The sequence below is a fragment of the Amphibalanus amphitrite genome, unplaced genomic scaffold, assembly GCF_019059575.1.
Source record: "Amphibalanus amphitrite isolate SeventyFive unplaced genomic scaffold, NRLGWU_Aamphi_draft 000113F_arrow, whole genome shotgun sequence".
In the NCBI taxonomy this organism is placed as follows: domain Eukaryota; kingdom Metazoa; phylum Arthropoda; class Thecostraca; order Balanomorpha; family Balanidae; genus Amphibalanus; species Amphibalanus amphitrite.
The window spans coordinates 254,408-275,343 of NW_024881608.1; the positions used below are offsets into that span (position 1 = coordinate 254,408).

At 55.2% G+C, this 20,936-nt stretch overlaps 1 protein-coding gene across 1 annotated transcript; it reads right to left on the minus strand.

Annotated features, from left to right (window-relative positions):
• Positions 1–1,393: 1,393 nt before the first annotated feature.
• LOC122381055 (NAD(P) transhydrogenase, mitochondrial-like) lies at positions 1,394–20,858 on the minus strand. The gene is made up of 19 exons (XM_043364772.1): positions 20,798–20,858; positions 18,261–18,495; positions 17,803–17,957; positions 17,506–17,646; positions 17,176–17,321; positions 16,155–16,319; positions 15,622–15,777; positions 15,046–15,250; positions 13,260–13,708; positions 12,709–12,996; positions 12,259–12,425; positions 11,365–11,502; positions 10,678–10,898; positions 10,018–10,169; positions 9,519–9,678; positions 7,208–7,312; positions 4,046–4,257; positions 2,273–2,422; positions 1,394–1,673 (listed from the first exon to the last, which is right to left on the minus strand). The coding sequence occupies exons 2-18, from the start codon at positions 18,473–18,475 to the stop codon at positions 2,273–2,275; spliced, it is 3,225 nt and encodes a 1,074-aa protein (XP_043220707.1). The 5' UTR covers positions 18,476–18,495; positions 20,798–20,858; the 3' UTR covers positions 1,394–1,673.
• Positions 20,859–20,936: the final 78 nt, after the last annotated feature.

Here is a 20,936-nt window from a genome sequence, read left to right on the forward strand (position 1 = left end):
CCTGAATGTCGGAAGGGTGAAAATCTGGACGAAACGACCGCTGGATTGGATGTTCGCGAAAGCAATAGCGCTCCACGAAGCGAAGTAGGGAGCTGCTTGGGGGAGCTGCTTGGAATGCATGGCCCCGAGGTCACAGCGTCTGAGACGCCGGCTCCAAATTGTCCGATGACGCCATATATCTATATTGCAGTCATCGAGCAGCCAGCAGGGCATATGAGGGAATCGGGAGGGACGGCGGAAGGGAAGCCGGAGAGACGGCAGGAGGGCGCCCTCCGCTGAGCCGGAAACAGGCCGACAAGCCACAGCCGGAAGAGGCGATGAAAAATGAAACGGAAGCGTGAATAACTGATGCCTGGAAGACGGGCCGGATAAGAAACGGCGGCACGCCCGGGCGAGTGCGTATGCCAACAGGGCGGAGAGGCATGATATAAATGACTGGCCCGGTGGACGAGCTGATCAGAAACGAGCGGCGCGTATAGTGTGGGCCGGCCGGGCCCGGGCAATAAAATGGCGCACAGTTAAATTCGTGCCGAGTTGGGCTTGTAGAGAATTAGCATGTAGTCTATTTGAACACAAAGATAGGAGCCAGGCTAAAATGTCAATATTTTGTTATTTTGTCAGGTACCTTGTTTTGTGGATAAGTGGATCTTTCAGTCGTTGAGGGCCAAACTTAAAAGCCAAACTTTTAACGGGAGCGATATTTTAGTGGAAGATTCCCAGGGGACCGGACGAATACCGTACAATCCTGTCGCGCCGTCCATTCCCTCGCCCGTATACGCCACCACGACCCGGGACGGCGGGTGCGGACAGCACTCGGCCTCCCTCTGCCGCCGAAATCCCCGCCAGCCGCCGCCGCACGGCCATTCCGGCACAGAAACGACCGCCGGCCGGTCGCCTGTTTTCGCTTTTTGCCGATGCGCGTGAGCCTCTGTGGCCATTTGGTGGTGCGGATGGGAAGCGGCCGGGATTGGAGGCTGGTCCGTGTCGCTGGGCCGATCCGGCGCGTCGCTGGCCCAGTCAGAGGCCGTGCTGTTGTGACCAGTTGGGCGCGGTCCGTGTTAGTGGTTAGCTGTGTAACGTGGAATTGTTCGGAGCGGCCGGCGGCGCGGGGATATTGGGGAAGCCAATCCAAGCGTCGGCCGCACCTCCTGGAAAGCGGTGTCTTTCATCCGGGGCGGCCGCGCAAAAAGGCCGGCCTGAGGGAGGCGTGGGCCGCCGGCCTGTCGGCCACATGTACCGGTCATCGATCGATCCATGGCACCGGCCGCAGCGCCACCGCCCTCTCTCGGCCGGCCGAGCAACTGCAGCTTACGGCGCCCGCCGCCGGCCAGTCGATGAACTCCTCCCCGACCAACCCCGTCCGTCCACACGGCCGCCAGACAGACAACCAGTGTCCTCTCCTCGTCCCAGCTTTATTTACAACAAATTCCGTCCAGCACGACCCACAATAACACACAGATCACGCTTCGAGCATGACGTACAATGAGATGGCCCGGACCTCTGCGAACGAGCCGCGTGGTACCGGCCCCTGGACATCAGCATCCAGCGAGCCCCGGTACCAGCTGCGTTCATCGGTCCCACCGGCCAGCTAGCTAAGGCGGCGCGCAACTGAAGACCGGGATGACGGTGGCTTGGCATTTGTAAGAGGCAGACATTCATCCACGGCCGTGAGCCTGTAACAGACAGCGTCAGTCAGTTGCCGAGTAACAGACAGAGCCCCGGCTGCCCGGAGAAGGTGAGCCGCCGCCCGCCCGGCCGGCCCGCGGCATTGATCAGCTCCGTTAGTGACCACTCAGATAGATTAGAAGCCCGGGATCTCCGGTATCGCCGCCGAAGGTCGGCCGTATACCATAGACGGGAAGCGGAACCGGAGCAGTGCGAGAGTCGCGGTCATTACCAGTTACCACGTACAACTTGGATCGAAGGAATGAAATGTCAGGGTCTAATCGATGAGTTGAAGGGTTCCCATAGCTGGACTTCCAATAAACGTGACCCGTATCGGACAAACAGCCCCAGCGTCGGTCAATGTGTAACTAACACAAGGCACGCTTTGCTCGTTCCCATCAGCAGCGAAAGCCATAAATTCATGCTAAAAAGACAAACAAGACCCGGCACTGTCACTTGGCTGTAAATCAATCTACTCCAGAGACCCAACACTCCCCAGCAACAATGCCATAAAACGTCAACGCAGCATAAAACAAAACATCTCGCCCAACTCTCGCGACATTCTCACCAGCCCCTCCACCCCCTCCCTTTAGTGCGCTGCTCTCACCTAGGACTCGTAGTGGTTCTTGAGGCCGGCCAGCAGCGCGTCGCACGTCTTCTTGGCGTCTCCGAGCAGCATGGACGTGTTGGGGTTGTAGAAGATGGGGTTGTCGACGGCCGCGTACCCCACGCCCAGCGAGCGCTTCATCACCACAACCTGGGGGGGGGGGGGCGTCAGGAGGTGCTGGCAAAAGGGTTCTAAGATCATTGGGGGCCAGCGGTCGAGAAGTTATGTATCATAACGGCTCCATCCATTATTCTTTTATTATGCATGCGCACTCAAACATACAAAAAAAAAAAAACGAGCAAGCGTATACATATGAAAGAGCTGCGAAGCGTAGTACATACAAATGAAGGCTAGCGAGTACAGCATGGAAAGGCAAGCATACAAGGTTCCGCATTTGTTATGGTTTCCTACGTAAATGCATGCATCAATACGTCTCATAAGCTTTCAGTTCTTTAATTCATCGTAATTTCCTCCCTTTTCACTCTTGAATTCAGTCCAGCGCCGAGTGGAACCCCTTCTGTGCTCTGTTCAGAGCTTCTCTGCGCGGTCAGCAGGCCGCCGCGCCGGCCGCCGGTCCAACAATGACCCCCTTTGATGTCCCGTCGCGCGTGATAACCAAACTGACACGGCGGCGCCCCGCTGCGTGCCCGCGTGTAATCCGCGCTACGCACGCCGATAACAAGCTGTGTGCGCAGTGTCACCGGTGCCGCGGCCGGCAGGCGGGGGAGGCGGGGGAGGCAGAAGCACCCAGCGCCTCCGCAAAGGTTAGGGTCTACATTACGTAACAACAGCCGGGGTAACTTGGCCGGCCAACTGTGTTAGGCCGAGGTTGACTGACGTGACCTTTGTCCACGCTGACCGTCGGAAAAGACTAGCTGTCTTTTTCTGGCTGAGTCTCGCATCCAACAGGAGCCCTCATCAGGCCCGCAATTACCCGTGTCCGGTATTCTATTCCGTGGCTCGGACACCCCGGGTTCTCCGAACTGCGCTCTGCCTCCGCCGGCCGTCTGGGCGACCTGCTCTGTCCCCGGGGCGGCCGGCCGAGCACGTATTCAGGTCACGCAGCCGGGCACCGGGCGCAGACGGCGCAGATTTCCCCGCAGAACAGACGGCCACCCGGGGCAGGCGACAATGCCCCGAGTATTTGTTGCCGGCGTCCTACACCCACTGAGGGATGGCGGGATTTCAGCGCCGCCGGCGGGCTCTAAACGGGCCTCTAATGTGTGCTTTGTGTAAAAATGAGGCGTCTAAATCCGAGCTGCGTCGTCCCCGCGACATCCGGCGCTTAGGCCGAATAATTCCCGGTACTGGGTCCAGCCTGAAGGCGTGATTGGGTGTGGTATTTGACGCTAATGTAAATCAACATTATGACAGCAATAAATTCAGCGGGCATACTCAATCGTGGACTTGACAGGGTTCAGAGTGCACCGACATTTAGCCGACGGCATTCGATGACATTTACCCTTCAAAGAAACGTGTCACGACGTATGAGCAAATGTGAACCAAATGATCTCAGTTCGATATTCAGATAGATCGATCAATCGAAATATTACAGAAGCTTCTATGTAATGACACACTGAAATAACTAGTTCACAGACCGGACCGAAAGCTCCGAAAGCTTCCTTGCAATTCTCCGAACTATAGCTCCATTAAGCGCAGACCCACAAGCCCTCACCACTGCCCCCGTCCCCGCATAGTCTAGCCACCGACCGACTACCCTTGTCACCAGCCACCCTCCGCCCCCCTCCCCACCCCCGCCGGCTCTGTACTGACCTGGTCCGACTTCCAGACGCGCAGCACGGGCATGCCGGCGATGATGCTGTTGGGGTCGTCCTCGGCGGCCGAGTTGACCGTGTCGTTGGCGCCGATGACCAGCGTGAGGTCCGTCTCGGGGAAGTCGTCGTTGATCTCGTCCATCTCCAGCACTTGGTCGTAGGGCACGCCGGCCTCGGCCAGCAGCACGTTCAGCTGGCCGGGCATGCGGCCTGGCGGAGGGCGGGGGGGGGGGGGGGCGGTCAGACGGGGGGTGGGGAGGTCAGCAGGGGTGGAACACGGGCGGAATACTGGACAGTGAACAGGTCGTCCACAAAGATACGACTGGCCACGATGTCTGGAATAGAAAAGGGCGTCACGCGAGGTAGATGATAGGGTCGGGAGAAAGTAGCTTGGAGCAGTGCTGGTCAGGGTTGGAGTCAGAGTAATGGTTGACACTCCAATACTTGGGTCCATAGCGTGTTGCATCCCTAGGAGGCATGGTTTGACGTGACGGTGCCGATTTCTTGTCAAATATCTCTGTAAATAAATAACTCCGGGTGTGGGCCGGAGGAAGTCCCAGACGTAACGAGCTGGCGATACCAGGGGTCGGAGCTCGGAAGGTCGTAACCAGACGCCGCTGTGGGGTCCGGGAGGTCATACGTCGGACGGCACCGCTCTGGGTGTCATCGGTCGGTAAGGTCACCAGGTCAGCGGGCTCCCTGCGGCGGCGGAGTCGACCCGAGTCGGCCGTCCATCCCGGCGGGTCGGCGGACGTGACGGACCGACCGATCGAGCCGCCGACGGGCACGTGACCCAGAGCAGGGGACCGCAGGGAGGGGAGAGTGACCCTGAGCAGGGGCCGCAGGGAGGGGCGAATGATTCTGAGCAGGGGCCGCAGGGAGGGGGCGAGTGACCCGGAGCAGGGACCGCAGGGAGGGGGGCAGGTGACCGCCGGGGGTGGGGGCGAGTGACCCTGAAGTCGTGACCCGCCAGGGGAGGGATGTAGGAATGGTGGGTCCCAAACCCTGGCCTCACCTTCCTCCCTCCGACCTGGAGCGCCAGCCACCCCTCTCTGCGCTGACCTCTACCATTAACAAACTCCTCAGACTTTGTTCCAGACAGTGAGTCTTTCTTGGACGCTTCCCCACCCGACCAAGAACCCACTCGAGACCACTCCCACACCCATCTTACCACGAACCGCCCTAATGCATCCCTTAACGAGCCCGAAAGGTCCAGACAGCGACGGCCGCGGTCTACCCACAGCGCATAGTTGGCGCGCGGCTGGCTAACCCTTCCGATAGGAGCGACAAACGACCGAGGCGAGCCATCTCGTCGCTTCCGAGAGGGTCAATTTCACTCACGATCGGAGAACCACAAAGTGTCAGGGCATCGCGCCGATGGGTTCAGGTCGCACAAACTTGGATAGACATGCCTGACCAACCGCCAGAACTGTCGGTGGGTAAGTCGGATGTGTTCATTGAACATGCCGACGACAAACTAGCGGTACGCCCACACCGTACAAGACACTTATGAACAGTATATTACAGACATTCAGTAATTTGAAAAAGCATTCCAAACGAGATGATGTCAAAAAGAAGCCAGTCTGGATGCAGCATGTATACTGTATAGACATTCAGCTAGCCAAAACTATTTTACTCGAAATGCATCCGAGAAATACGTCCACAGTATTTTCACAAGAAGCCGGAACTTCAGGCAATTTACCGACAAAGCACTGACACATCTAAAATTTATAAATCTCCTAAATTTGTATCCGCAGCACTATAAATTTCTTCCCAGTATCGCTCTCTTCCGCCGACTACGACTGCCGAAGAAACGCGCCATCTCCCACAAAAAGCGTGGCGAGCATTCGTCATCTGGCCCGAATCGGGCGGCGAATTTCCTGGGCCCCGCCGGGGCGCCTCCGTCTCCGGCGCCATGATAAATGTCCGGGCCACTAGGCGCGCCGGCCGAACGGCGCTTTTCAATCTGCGAGATGGGAGTCGATCTGGCTATCGCCTGGCAACCGGTCGGAGGGTCTTCCATGGCCCCACAACTCAGCCGCGGGCGGGCGGCTCAACGACGGCAGGGAGTGGCCGGCGCCGGGAATGGTCTGAATCACGGCCGACAACGGTACCGGCCCGCCGCTCTCTCCGCGGGTACAGACAGAGGGGGAGAGAGGAGAGAGGAGCGGGGGACGTCCTCAGATGTCCGAACAGGACCTGTCAGGGGTCTGTCACACACAGGCCCGATGGGAGGCGGGGGACGGAGTGCCGGGGGCGATGGTGATGACGATAGAGACGTTATGGGGCGAGTGTCTGTGACGGACAAACACGATGACGCACAGAGATAACAGCCGCACAAACGAGGGGCAATAGATGACACATTGGAAGTGAAATGTAAATAATATTGTCGTGTTGGCTGCGGATCATCGTGTCTGCTCCGTTTCATCGATCGGTGAGGTGAGAGAGCTAAACGTGAAAAAAAGATATTATCTTGACACATGCTCGGTGTAAAGATGTGTTCAGGGTGAGGAAAGGTGCTAAAGATGTTGGTGCCTTGGTGCGGTAATACACTGCCAGTATGCGCTTAAAAGTCTACTTGATGATCCAGATTTGACTAAAAGTTAATGAGAATGTGGGGAGTTGCTTTAGAACAAAGAAGAGTGCAAAGGCCATTATTGTTCGGCGAGAAGCACAGCAAACTTCATTCGAAACTTTCCTACCGTGCTGATTAAAAACGCAAATAAATCATAATGATGATTATGAGTTAGAAATAAAACCAACCAAATTGAAGCACATGTACGAGCCGAATCCTTTTAGCGGATAGGGCTTCTCGGGAAACGCCGGTCGTTCTTTCTTTTACAAACCCAACAGCGGAGACTATGGGCCAGAAGCACCGACAACTGGGTAGGGATATCGGGGAGTTAAAATACACGAACGGAGAGTGCAGGAAAACTCATCAAAAGTTACAGCAAACCAAAATGCCGCACAATATTGCATCGGGTAACGAACAGCCCAAGCCGTGGACTGGACCCCAATGACAGTCATTACGATCCACCATGTGTCAGACACCACGAGACAATGGATGCCAGACACATGACAGACACATCACAGACACTGAGAGACACTGCGTGACAGACAGCCGCATCCCCGCGGCCGGCACCTCTGTCGTCGGACCCACCTGCCACGGGGTGGATGCCGAAGCGCACGTTCTTGCCCTTCTTCTGCAGCAGAGAGACCATCTCGGCGATCGGGTACTGGGCCTTGGCCACGCACAGTCCGTATCCTGTGGGTAGGGGTCGGGGTGTGTCACGGGGTTATACAGAACACTGAGACCTTTGGGCCTTGGCCACGCACAGTCCGTATCCTGTGGGTAGGGGGTCGGGGTGTGTCAGGGGCGTACTACATAAAGAGCACCCATAACTCGGCCATGCACAGTGCACAGTCCGTATCCTGTGCGGCTATCCATATCCATATCCATATGAAAATGGATATCCATATCTATATCCTATGGACAGGGGACAGGGTTTCATTCGGCATACAAACACTGAGCTGCAAAGTGCACACTCTGTAGCGTAATTAGTGGTTTTGTAATGGAGCAGCTACCCCTCAGACCGGATACCACAGGGGCCGAGGCTTCGTCGGACCGCACGTAATTGTAATGTCAGCGCTCAGATTACATCGTCTCGGCGCTGGAGAAAGACGGCATTGTGGGCACACTCAGCACTCAGTGCAGGTGAGCACACTCGGCGACAAAGCGTAGTGAACTCTCAGCCCCCAGTACCAGTCCGACCAGAGCCGGCGCGGCACTCGGTCGAGTGGCTGCTCGAGCTCGGCCGCTGAATTCGGTGAACGGATTAGCACCGCTGAAATATGACGACTGGCAGCCACTATAATGACGACAGTGAAAAATGAGAGGATTTGATAAGCCGAAGAGGATTTATAAGATAGCTCTATGACGTATTAACAACGTCATTCAACAGACCCTCAAAGCCAGACTCTCGACGGCCGAATCGATGGGATTGCTCGATATCAGAGCTGTGGGTCAGCGATGTAACTCGATCAATGAGCATCACAGGCTACCCATTTGACGGTTATATGAAGGCGACTGGCAAACATGTTCTTTTGATGTAAATTGCAAACGACACTCAGCCGCAAATATCACGGATCCGGATGCAAGCACTCTTTGAAAGTCGGCTCCATTTCATTCCCGTACCGAATAACGTCAAACAACTCCTTCTCATTACAAACGAAAAACGCCCGCTAAATGGCGCGACGGCAGATCCGCCACCGTTCCAGGCTCGGCCTATGTTTAGGTCACGTCGCTGGCCTGGCCGCAGTAAAAACTGGTGTGAACTGTGAACTTCCCGCCGCCCGGAACCGAAACCAGTCGCCGGCGCTCACAACGGTCGGAAGTGGGTGTTGTTTGTCCGCCCGCCCGCCGTTCGTTAGCGACGCGTAATTGGGCTGATGACGCAATCTAATCACCGCCGTAATTAATGGGACACAAAACACCGCTCCAGAAAAGGGCGGCGGTTCGCCGACTACGACTCGGACCAAACCGTACAGGGGATACAATCCACACAATTGGATACAAACACGTGACAGAATAAACTTCTGTATAACGTTCCAGGGGTTAGTTTTGAAACGTCTCAATCCCATTTTCCTAATGCGGCCCGTAATGGCAGGGCCCCAATCAGACCGGGATCCGATCGGTGGCGGCGGTCGGCGGTCCTGATTTATGTCCAACTGGACTATTGAAATGAGTTCTCCGGAGTGGCCCCGAAATAGCCCAAATCGGCCCGAATCGCCGGCCCAGGTCCCCCTACGAGCCGATCGCGTGACGCCAGGTCATCGCGGCCGAATGGCGCCTGTTTTTACTGCGACACACAGACGCGGACGGCGCCTCGGACGGCGAGAGGAGGCAGAGGGCGAGAGGAGAGGGGCGGGAGGCGACCGCGATCACCGACACCACCGCCAGAGAATCAATCAGGGAAGACTCGGACCAAAAGTCGGCCCTCCACTTCATCAGCACAAAACTGAGCAGAGTTGGAGAGTTAGTCCTAAGGACCGGGACGTGGCGGGACCCTAATCGGATACAATCGCTCTCCGATCGGGCAAGTTTCGCGCCGGACGGGGGTGGGCCGTAAGCGGATATGACACAAATTGGACAGCAGAGTGTGATTGGTTGAACACCAAACTGACAAGGGGAACAATAAGGCAGGGAGGTGGGAGTCTTCCTAAAGGCATTCAATTAGACTTTGTAATACCCAGCCTAGTCAAAACTTAAATGTGAAACTTACAGTCATGTACCAACATGATGAAAACATGTTAACAACATGAATGCTTGCTGCCAGCTGCCAGTTAACACTCTAAGTCTCACTATAAGACACCTTTTTCCAACAGTAGGGATGCGTCTCGCTTCTCACCACTGCGGACAATCTAACACACCAGCTGCTCGAGAGCCCCCTTCCCTGTAATCGCTGGCTCACCTGGTGTGATGATGATGTTCTTGGCGTTGGCGATAGCCTCGACCGTCTGCTCCACGTTAACCTCTGTGTGGGTGCCGGTAATCTCCTTGGGTTTGCCGGTACCGGTGGACGAGGTGCCGAAACCGCCCAGGATGACGTTCGGAAGGGAGCGGTTCATCGCCTGCGGGTGGGCAGGGGTCGCGGTCAGCGAGGCGAGGTTAGAGGGCAAAGTAACGGCGACAGTCGTGACAGAGAATGGTTAACCACCACGGATGACCGCGTCTAGAGCTGATTCATTATAACTTGGACAGCAAGACGCTCGAGGCCACTCCAAAGAAAGATAAAAATGTCTTTCACAGGAATGTAAACATTGGTGGAAAACTATTAAGCTAAAAAAGAGATATAATAAATAACAAAATCGAGTACATACTTAGCAATAACCCCCGAATCAGAACACGTAATTCAACGTGTCTTAATTCGCATTTATTCGTCTCTTGCCAACCGTCAGTGGCACCCTCACCTTGCACATGATGTAGGAGAGGATGGCTCCGGAGGAACCGATCAGCGCGCCCACCACCGTCATCAGGTTGTTGTTGAGCATGAAGCCCTCGGCGCAGAGCGCCCAGCCGGAGTACGAGTTCAGCACCGTGATTACCACGGGCATGTCGGCGCCTGGCGGTGGGAAACACTGGGTCAGACAGGTCACAGCACCCAGCCGGGGTAAGAGTTCGGCACCGTGATCACAACGGGCATGTCGGCGCCTGAGAGTGGGGACGGGAGACACGAGGTCAGACTGGTCTCAGCACCCAGCCAGAGTACGAGTTCAGCACCGTGATCACCACGGGCATGTCGGCACCTGGAGGAGGTGGGAAACACGGTCACGAGAGGTCACTCAAGGCCAGACCGGTTGCAAGAGCCACATAGTGATCCCTAAGGACTTGTCCACGCTCTGAGGAGACGGAAAACGTCAGGTCACGGGGGTTACATGAGGTCAAGTGGGGGCCACCGTCATTTTCCTATCTGATATCGGGCCACAGAGGCACTCAGACCTGCGACCAGGCAAATGCCTACTGGTCACAAATCACAATATGTCACGAAGTGTCACAATGCGAGGCGAAAGCCTACTGGAGTTGCATTACCCGTTACTGACGGGTAGGAATCCTCCTCAATCATCGCTCACCTCCAATGGCAGCGGTCAGCGTGACGCCCATCACTCCGCTGAGCGCCGCCGTGCTGCCCAGGCACGTCAGGCCCGTGGTCAGCGACGGGTCGTAGAAGAACAGGCCCATGGCGCCCACGTTGGCCGCCAGCAGACTGGCGTTGAGCGCGTGCCGGCCGGGCAGCAGCAGCGGCGCAGAGTTCAGCAGACCCTGCAGCTTGCCGTAGGCCACCAGCGAGCCGCTGCGGAGGAGAGGGGAGACTTGGTGAAGGTAGAGAGAAGGGAGTCGAGTTGGGAAGTCGTGATAGAGTTTGGGACTCTTGCATGTTTGATGATCGAGATGGCGCCACCAGTGATAACAAGTGAGGCGTTGAATGAGCAGCCATATTCTTGAGAAGGTTCAACATATTTTGAACAAATACAAAGAAAATGTCAATCTTGAAGTCAACAGAATCCGATAGGAAGAATTCCATCCCTGACGTCTCCCACTTGCCCTCCCCCCCCCCCCCCCTCCGGTACTGACGTGAATGTGACGCCGCCGATATAGGTGCCCAGGAACAGAGCTCAGACCTCGCCCCCTTGTACCACTGATCCCCCCCCCCCCCCCCCAGAACTGACGTGAATGTGACGCCGCCGATGTAGGTGCCCAGGAACAGAGCTCAGACCTCGCCCCCTTGTACCCCTGCCCCCCCCCCCCCCGGTACTGACGTGAATGTGACGCCGCCGATGTAGGTGCCCAGGAACAGAGCAGTCTTGATGACGTTAGCCGCCGGGTCAGTAGCGAAGTTGGGGAAGTCGTGCAGGTAGGTGGCGAAACAGGTCAGCACGGCGGCCATACCCACCAGGCTGCGGGGAACAGAGGTCAGGTCAGGTCAGGTCAGGTCAGGTCAAATCAGGTCAGCACGGTCGCCATACTCACCAGGCTGCGGGAAACAGAGGTCAGCTGGTCAGGTCAGGACAATACTCTGTTCCGTGCTTCTATCCTCAGGATACTGACATCCTTCTCCTCCACGCCGCAACCCCCTTCCGGGCTGGACAGGCAACTTTATCTCATGCGGGCTGCTCCCTTGGAGCGGCACCGCTGCTCCCGAGGGAGCGCACCCCGTAGCCGGGTGCAGTGAGTACCTTGGGGCTGGGTGGCCTGTCCTCTGGACGGGCTCAGCCCCGGTGACTCACTAGGGTGCCTGCCCAGACCAATGTCTCCCCCTATATCCTATCATCCTCCCGGCTCTGAAATGGTCCCATTGGACCGAAAGGGCCTAACCCAACAAAACAAAAACAAACAAAAACAGGACAATACTAACATTCCTTCCAACAGCTAGACTTAAAGGCGGAATGAAGGTCAAGTAAAAAGACAACAATGGTCACTGTCAAACGCAAAAAAAAATGTCAAACGCAAAAAATATGAATCACTAGACAAAAAACACGAGCAGCCTGCCGATATTCCATTCTAGAAGCAAGATATATGTTAAAGTAGATAGATTCCACACACACTGCATACAATCAGCGTCGACAAAACTAAAACATAACTGTTACTCCTCAGACTCAACTACCGACCCTGGTCCCTCGCCCGTCACCCCCGCTCTTCGGCTGAGTGCTGACCTGTGGAAGGCGGCCACGAGCTGCGGCAGGTCGGTGATCTCGATGCGCTTGGCGATGGTGGAGCCGATGGCGCCGCCGGCTCCGGCCACCAGCGCCATCTGAGTCAGGACTGGTGTGGTCGGCTGCAGGATGCCCAGGGTGGCCGCGATGCCGCCAGACACGCCGATCTGAACACGGGGAGGGCGGGCGGAGAGGAAGGTCAGCGTGGTTCATGGACAGTCGGGGATAGGCTGACAATTCCAGGCGAGCCTGATGAGTTATTAATCGAACAACATTTTATCTGTGAGAGACTCAGAGCAGACGATCAATGACAAACATATTCTCTCAAGTCCCGAAGCTTCCATCCATCTCGAGTCAAAAGGCGGGCAGGGACGTTCACCCTGATCAATGCAGTTCAAGTTTCCCCCTCTCTCCCCTGCCACTCCCTCCCCCTCCCCTCCCCACGCGCACCATGCCGAGGGTGTTTCCGAGCCGGGCCGTTTTCTGAGTGGACAGTCCGCCGAGCGCTCCGACGCAGCAGAGCGAGGCGGCCAGGTAGGCCATCTGGTGAATCTCCGGGTAGCCCTGGCTGACGGCGGCGCCGTAGCCGCCCAGGAAGCCGGCCGCCGGCACCGCGTACAAGTAGTTGTACTCGGGAGGGTCCGTCGAACGCTTGAACATGTCCAACATGCGCTGCGTGACGATGAAGCCGCCGAAGATGTTGATGAACGAGATGAAGGCGGCTGATGCGCCCAGAGTCTGAAAATGGTAACAGAAGGTGTCAGCAAGGTGGATAGCAATGTCAAGCCAGTTAATGTCAATCCCTGAACGGAGAAATGAATCAATCAGACAGTCATTAGAACAGGCGATCAGCATTCCAATAACCGAACGGATACTTAACACGTAACAAACAAAAAGAAAAACGCATCCCTGCTACAGCCCTAGGCATTATTCCGTATCATACAAAACCAGCGCGCTTCGCTATTAAGCCAGACCACCCTGCGCCCCCCTTTCAGACGCACCTCGATGGTGTTGGTGGGGTAGATTTGTCCGTTCATCAGCAGCATGCCGCCCACGGCCGTGATGCCGGAGATGGCGTTGGTCACGGACATCAGCGGCGAATGCAGCGCAGGCGTCACCGACCACACCGTGTGGTAGCCCACGATACCGGCCAAAGAGAACGTGGTCGTCATCGTGGTGAAGGCCGGGCCCGGCGAGGCCACGCCCAGCGCCAGCAGGCCGCCCAGGCCGCCCGTGTACATCAGCGCGTCCTTCATGGTGATCATGAAGTAGTTGGGCTCGGGCGCGGGCGCCACCTCGACCGGCTTGGCCGGGCCGACGGCGGTGGCGGCGGCGCCGGGCGCCGGCTCCGGCGGCGGCGGCGGCGGCCACATCATCTCGCCCTTGTTGAGGATGATGGAGCCGCGAACCACCTCGTCGTTCATGTCCAGGTTGTAGTGGTCCTTCTCACCTGCCGGGGGAGAGGGGGTGAGAGGTGAGAGGGGGAGGGGGGGAGATGTGAGAGGGACAGTGTGAGAGACTAGAGCGCCACCCCAGGCGAGTCGGAAAACTGATGTCTGTAGTATCGGAAGCATCGAAATGACGTCTCGGGTTGTGGTTCTGAAGTCCAATTAACCGCCATATTGAGACGTGATGGATTATGGTGTGCCGATACCAGATCCGATCACTTCACGGTATTAAGCCGCTGGGGTTCAGCCACGACTGTGGTAACGTCCGACCCCAGCAACCCCCCGGATTCTGAGAAACCCAGATCAGCCGTCCGTGGCAACGGGCGCCGCCTGTTCCGTGTCCGACTTCCAGTGGCGACTTCCCGATCAGCTCCCGGAACTCGTTAGACTAAGGTCTCCTCCACAGCCAATGGGAGGAATAATATGGGCAATGAGAGAGAAACCCGTCCCTCCATGGCCAAGGGAGGAAGGATATCGGTACTGAGAGAAAACCGTCCCCCTACGGCCATCGAGAGGAATAATATCGGTACTGAAAGAAACCCGTCCTCCCACGGTCAATGGGAGGGATAATAACTGCACTGAGAGAAAACCGTCCTCCCACGCCCATTGGGAGGAAGGATGTCTGTACTGAGAGCAGACTGTAGTCTTGCTAAGGGCCGGGTGCCATAGAACAATTACCAAACAGAGCTTAGTGGATTATGCTGATCAAATTTTGAGTAAGGAGGGATGAAATTGCAAAACCAAATAATGAAATATACTTACGCAGAATAAAGAAGATGCCAAATAACAGCAACAACTCCTGAGTCAACTCACCGTGATCCCATCACACAATTGTTGCATATAAAAAGAACTGAATAATGCGCCGCTTTACAACTTTCAAATCCACCTTTCTTTCCAGCATTAAGTCACCAGCTGACTGCGACAATCTCCACATCGTTCCAGCCCTGGACCCGACCCTACCCTGTGACCCGTCTCCCGTACCCTTGGCCGGCGAACCACACCCCCAGCCCTCGACACGGCCCGACAGGACGTTTATTTATCCGATCTACAGCGAACCGTATACACACAGACGGAGACGCCTGGCATTGATATAGCGAGGCCGAGTTAGCGCACCGGACCCGTGATCACTAGCTTAAACTGGTTACGGTATGATTCGATACACTTTGTCTGGAGAGTAAGTATCAGTAAAAAAAATATTCAAGTGCTGTCTTTTTCGTTAGGTTCGTTAGCAATGGCCATCTTCATTGTTGAGCCCCGTCCATTACAGTCTGTTGCCCTGCTCTGTGCCCACCCTGCCCACCCACCACGGTCCGCCCGTCATCCACGGCCCGTCACTCACCCATGGAGAGGAGCAGCTTGCTGATGTTGTTGCCGTAGAGAGTGGAGCTCTGCGCCGGCAGGCGGGACGGGAAGTCGGTCAAACCTACGTGCACCACGCCCTTGTACGTGTAAATCTCTCCGGGCTTGGTGGTCTCGATGTTACCGCCGGCCTCGGCGGCCAGGTCGACCACCACCGAGCCGGGCTTCATCGACTCTATGTGTTCCTACAGAGAGGGGGAGGGGAGTCAGGTCAGAGGTCAGTTCGACCACCACCGAGCCGGGCTTCGACTCCTCAATGTGCTCCTACAGACGGGGGAGTGGATAACTAAGATAATATGAAAGCTTGACGATGTTCACACGTCTTGCACCGTGTGCATGTTGATAGCAAGATACGACAGGCGGCAAAGACAACAACAAACATAACTGATAAGAAATACAAGGTATTTTGAAATATTTCCCTAAAAACGTTGCATACTGACAATGTGCAATCACCAAATGTTTCATATTTGCATACACCTTAGCCAATACCGATCAAACCAATGAGTTCGGTCATCAACTCATCACTCGCACAGTAGCTGCTCGTGTGACACGATACCTTTTTGATGAGGATCGGCGCGCGCTTGCCGGGGATGAGCGCCGTCGAGATGAGGATGTCGATCTCCTTGCACTGTTTGGCGAACAGCGCCATCTCAGCCTCGATGAATTCCTTCGACATCTCCTTGGCGTAGCCGCCCGCGCCGTCACCGGACTCCTGAGGACGGGGAGGAACAAAACAGAACAGTCAGGACTCAGAGCACCCACCCGCGCCGTCACCAGACTCCTGGGGACGGGGAAATACAGAATATGTAGACGCGTCAGCAGCCGCCCGCGCCGTCACTTAACTCCTGAGGATGGGAAAGCATCAAGCAGAAACGTCAGAACTCACGGCAACCGCACGGTGCTGCCACCTTCAGACCAACGACAAACAATGTACCGGAGGAGAAGCCATTCATAGAAGTCACAGAGCGCATTTTACGCACGGTTAACAAAATACTCATCGATCTCACGCAGCCCCAACATTCCCTAACCTGGTCCCAACCCAACACCACCAACTCCCCTCTCTCTCCTCCCTTCACTCTCGCCACTGACCTCGATGTCGACGGTGAGGAACTCTGCGCCGAAGCTCTCCACCTGCTCCTTCACGGCTGCGCGGGTGTCGAAGGCGCGCACGATGGCGCCCAGGTTCTTGGCCGTGCCGACGGCCGACAGGCCGGCCACGCCGCCTCCGATGACTAGCACCTTGGCCGGCGGCACCTGCGCAGAGGGGACGGTGGCGCCGGCTGAGAGCGGGCGGCGGTGTGAGTTAGAGGGCAGGGGCGGAGCGGCGGGGCAGCGGGGCAGAGCGGCGGGGGCGCGGTTAGCGGCGGGGAGCGCCGGGGTTAGCGAGGCCAAAAGCAGGCACTAGCGACCGGGGAGCTAGCAAAGCGGGCGGCACAGCGAAGAGTGTTGTGTTTGGGCATTGGTAAAAGGGCTATGAACACTGAATAGTGGTACCAATACACTAGCTATCAAACCATGCACTACTACATATCGACACCTTTTTTTTTAAACCCCACATTTGTTCTCCGGTGAATTTCAGACAAGTTGGTTAGAGACCTTCAAAAAAGGTACAATCACTCGATTTTTCTCAAGTTTGTCTGTCTTGGCAGATAAAGCAATACCAGAACAGGCCTACGAACACACATATTTGATCAGGATCGGACGATTGGACACTTCTAAAAGGAGATCTTTCGTGCCTCCTGGAAATTCACGGGAGAGCAGGTTTAAAAAAAAGGTGTCGATATGTCCCATGTAAAAATAAATACAACGACAAAACTAAGAAGCGTTTAGCAGCTGAACTTAGATATAATACAGTCTCAAGTGGTAACAGAGCATAACTGCGATTGAGAGTCGGCTGCGCAAAGCTAAGCCACACAATCAAACTACGATACAAAAAAGTACGATAGTTTTAAACTACACACACGCCACACACACAGAGGCACACTGCAGCGAAGAGAGTATATACAGCGAAGACCCCGCTAGTCTGCCGGTTCGTCACACCCAGCCCCGCTCCCGCCCGGCCCCCTCCACCGACTCCTGACCACCCCCACCGCCCCAGTTCGTCCGTTACCTTTCCGGCTGCGGTGATCTGTCCGGTGAAGAAGCGCGGGAAGTGGTTTGCCGCCTCCACCACGGCCCGGTAGCCGGCGATGTTGGCCATCGAGCTGAGCGCGTCAAACACCTGGGCGCGGCTGATCCTGGGCACGCAGTCCATCGCTGAGGGCCAGGGCGAGTGGGGTGAGGGCGTCAGGCGCGAGATAGGCGATGGTCTGGCGGTGCATGAATATACAGCCAAGATACTAATGTCCCTCCGAGCTTCATCCTCAGCCTCCTCATACATCAAGCCACATGGCTACATGCATCATGCATCAAGACAAACAGCAGCACCATCTCAGCTCACCGAAGACGGTCATCTTCTTGGCGGCGAGCTTGTCGAGCACCTCTTTGTTCTGGGCGGGGTAAATGAACGAGTACAGGGTGCCCTGGTCCCGGAAATTCGGCACCTCCTCCAGTATAGGCTGACGGACTTTGAACACAATGTCTGAAAACAGCGAACAAAAGTCAGGCTATATTGTGGGGACAAAATTCTAATTCAACACTGGGCATGTCATTTTAGAGCGATTATTCTAATTCGAGCTCACTAGTCAGGTCTAGGTGCGAGCTTTTCACGTCCAGATTGACTCGCGACTAGACTCACCGGATTCATAAGCGGCCTTCTTGCCAACGATCTCAGCTCCGGCCTCTGCAAACATATCGTTAGTGAAGGAGGCTTCTGCGCCGGCGTTCTCCTGGATTTGTACGGTGAAGCCCTTCTTGGTGAGTGCGGTGACCGCCACCGGCGCCAGAGCCACCCTGGCAGCGGAGGGAGATTACAGCAGGTCAACAAGGGGGAGAAGGACACGGTGACGCAGGTTCTCGATTCTGTAGTAGGGACACACTCGCGTAAAACGGAAGTGAAGCGCCGGCAGGAACCCATTATTTAGTCCCAGCAAAACACTTCATCAGACATGCCATACATTTTCGTTATTCTACTCAGTATCCATGAACCAAGGGTAGTATACCATCCAGTTACAGCTACAGCTACACAGAGCATAACACATAAAACACCATATGTACTCATCTCTCATCCCCCACACACCACCCCTCTCGACGAACCTGCGCTCATTCTGCCAGATCTCCTTGGGCACGCCGATGCTCAGCCGGCTGTAGGGCACGCCTTTGGGCGCCTCGGCTGCGGCCTTCTCGGTGGGTTTGCAGCGGAGCGGGCCGTGCGAGCGGAGGCCGCGGACGGCACAGAGCAGCGGCGCCGGGCCGGGCCCGCTGCGAGCCACGCTCAGTGTCGACACCGACAGCCGCAGCACCGTCGCCATGGCGACCGACGGCGAGCACCCTGTGGACAGGGGGGGGGGGTCACAGGTCAGATGGGGTCACGGGTCCGACGGCGAGCACACTGTCGGCGGGGAGGGGGTCACAGGTCAGACGGCTAGCACCCTGTCGGTGGGGGGTCACAGGTCAGACGGCGAGCACCCTGTCGGTGGCGGTCACAGGTCAGACGAACAGCCTACCCTGTCGGCGCGGAGGGGGGGGGAGCGGGTGTCACAGGTCAGACTAACCTGCACGGCAACAAGAGGTCATTTTTGGGATACAACAGGTCTAATCAAGTATCTAATACAGATGAGAAAAACGCAAAAAGGTCCGCTTCAACCGCACTAAGAACTCATTATTTTTAGGTCACATGCCACGTTTAGACAGTATTTCTCGAGATCCAAGACGGCATCAATTCCCCCGACCCAGACAAAAACACGTCTCCGTCGGCCTGGCCGGCCGCCAGTCAGTCATGTGCGCATGGTTTTGACGAGGTTCCTGTGACGTCAGGGTCCGCGACAGCTCGCCAAGGTCGAGGACACCGCCCAGCGCCGCTTTGGGAGCAGACATGGGCCAAAACGTGACTTCGACGGAACCACCCCGCTACGGGATAATCAGCGTTATGTTTAGAAACAACTTCTAGGGCGAATCATTGGCAATTATCTAAATACCGTAGCCTCTCATAACATCAGGAATGTTTTTGCCTGTTCAGTCAAGACGTGCTTCCTCCCACAATTTCACACAGCGAGTAGCAGACTGAAGGGCGGGGAGGCGGGGAACAGACACCGCCTCCGATCCCGTTAGATCAAACTCTACCCTCGCACAGCATTGCGTCAGCAGCCGCGCCGACAGCCGACGGCTGACGGCTGTGCGCTCTGTAAACCGACACGGGACGGCTCACCGGCACCAAAAACCACCAGCTTACTACATAGTTGATGCGCTGGTTTTATGCTACTTTTCAAGTGTCTTTAACGCCCAGGAACAGCAGTTAAATGAACAGCTAAATATGCGCATGCACTCAAATGCACCCGGAAGTGGATCGATCACAAACCAGCCGCTGCATCATCTGACGCGAACCCTATGCATGGCTGGAGTGAGTGGAACAAAACTGTCACTCAGCCTGATCAAGAAAGCTGTTCTGGGGCTCCAAGAGACCTCGCTCGCACAGACAGGTTTAAGCCGGTCCCGCCGCCGTGGGCGTAACCATGGACCGCTGCTGACGGGCACCCGAGGTTGGCACCCGTCCAGGGTGCAGGAATGTCGGACCGGCAGGTGGCGACACCTATCGCAAGAAAAGGGAACTACAAGTACCGATCACTACCGCACCAGTCTTTCTCTTGTGCCTTTCCTTGCAGTAGGGATCATGCATAATATTGCATGCTGAGGGCACATCACATAGGTAACCATTACAAACATAGATCTTTATTTAGGAATTTTGTTAGGCTCCATAACATATCTCACATATTAAAGAAAAAGGAAAGGATGATAGGTTCTCTGTCTCATGTTTCCAAGAATGGGGGAGGGCATTTTCCTTCATGCCCTTTCACACTATTACCTACATGTATTTTTGCTAGCTCATCAGAGTTCAGTGCTGCAGGCTAGAGATAGCCACTGAAGATGTTCAGATTTGAACATAACAAAACCATGTAGATGCTAGCCATCTTGAGTTATAACAGACAATCAGGACCAATCCAAACTTGTGGAAGGACAAAGACCTCCAAATTCATGAGGCAGGTAGCATGCTACATATTAGCTGTAAGCTTGCATGCATTTTGAGACAACAAGAGCAGTTTCAAGTGGCAAAAATAGCCATAAAAATATACATGTCTACATAACAGTCTAGAGATACATGTAATTTCTGCATCACTATGCAATAAAACAGACAAATGTTGATATAAAGCAGCATCAGCTAATAACACTTGAGAGGTCCAGGCCTGTGCAAACAAAATAGCATCTGACATAACAACTAAAAATATCAGTGATCTCTGCCATTTGTTGTTGACATAGCTTAAAACAAATGAGTGAATCGGTACTAGTGCTGCAGCTTATTGCTGCAGTTTGCTATTGTTGCATATCTGGATACATCATTTCATGCATTAACACTAAAAATAGCCATGCAATTCATATGACACAAAAAATAGACAAATTTCCTTAGCATATTCTCTTGACATATGAAACAAATGCGTTATCTTCTTTACCAGAGAAATACCCATGGATATTTTCTTAATGTCAAGTCAATGGTTGATCGTAATTTTGGTAACGTTTAAAGGAACACAAATCGCATTCAAGGAGACTGCTTATTTCATGCAAAATGCTACAAAACTCACCGAGAGGACAGCCGCACGGCTGTTACAGTCCCTTCCCCTCGGCTTCCCAAACGAATGTGTGGAAAAGATTTGTTTTTCCTTAGATTCTGTTTCCAGTAGAGCCGGTTGATATCTTGATACCTAGTATTTCATTGGCGAT

Bases quoted from the DNA above. Each gene is read 5' to 3' on its own strand.
- LOC122381055 (XM_043364772.1), bottom strand. From the start codon at position 18,475: ATGGCGACGGTGCTGCGGCTGTCGGTGTCGACACTGAGCGTGGCTCGC. The intron at 15,251-15,621 runs GTATCGTGTCAC...CCCTCTCTGTAG, and splicing joins CGCCGATCCTCATCAAAAAG to GAACACATAGAGTCGATGAA. The intron at 10,170-10,677 runs GTGAGCGATGAT...TCCCACCGCCAG, and splicing joins GCTGACCGCTGCCATTGGAG to GCGCCGACATGCCCGTGGTA.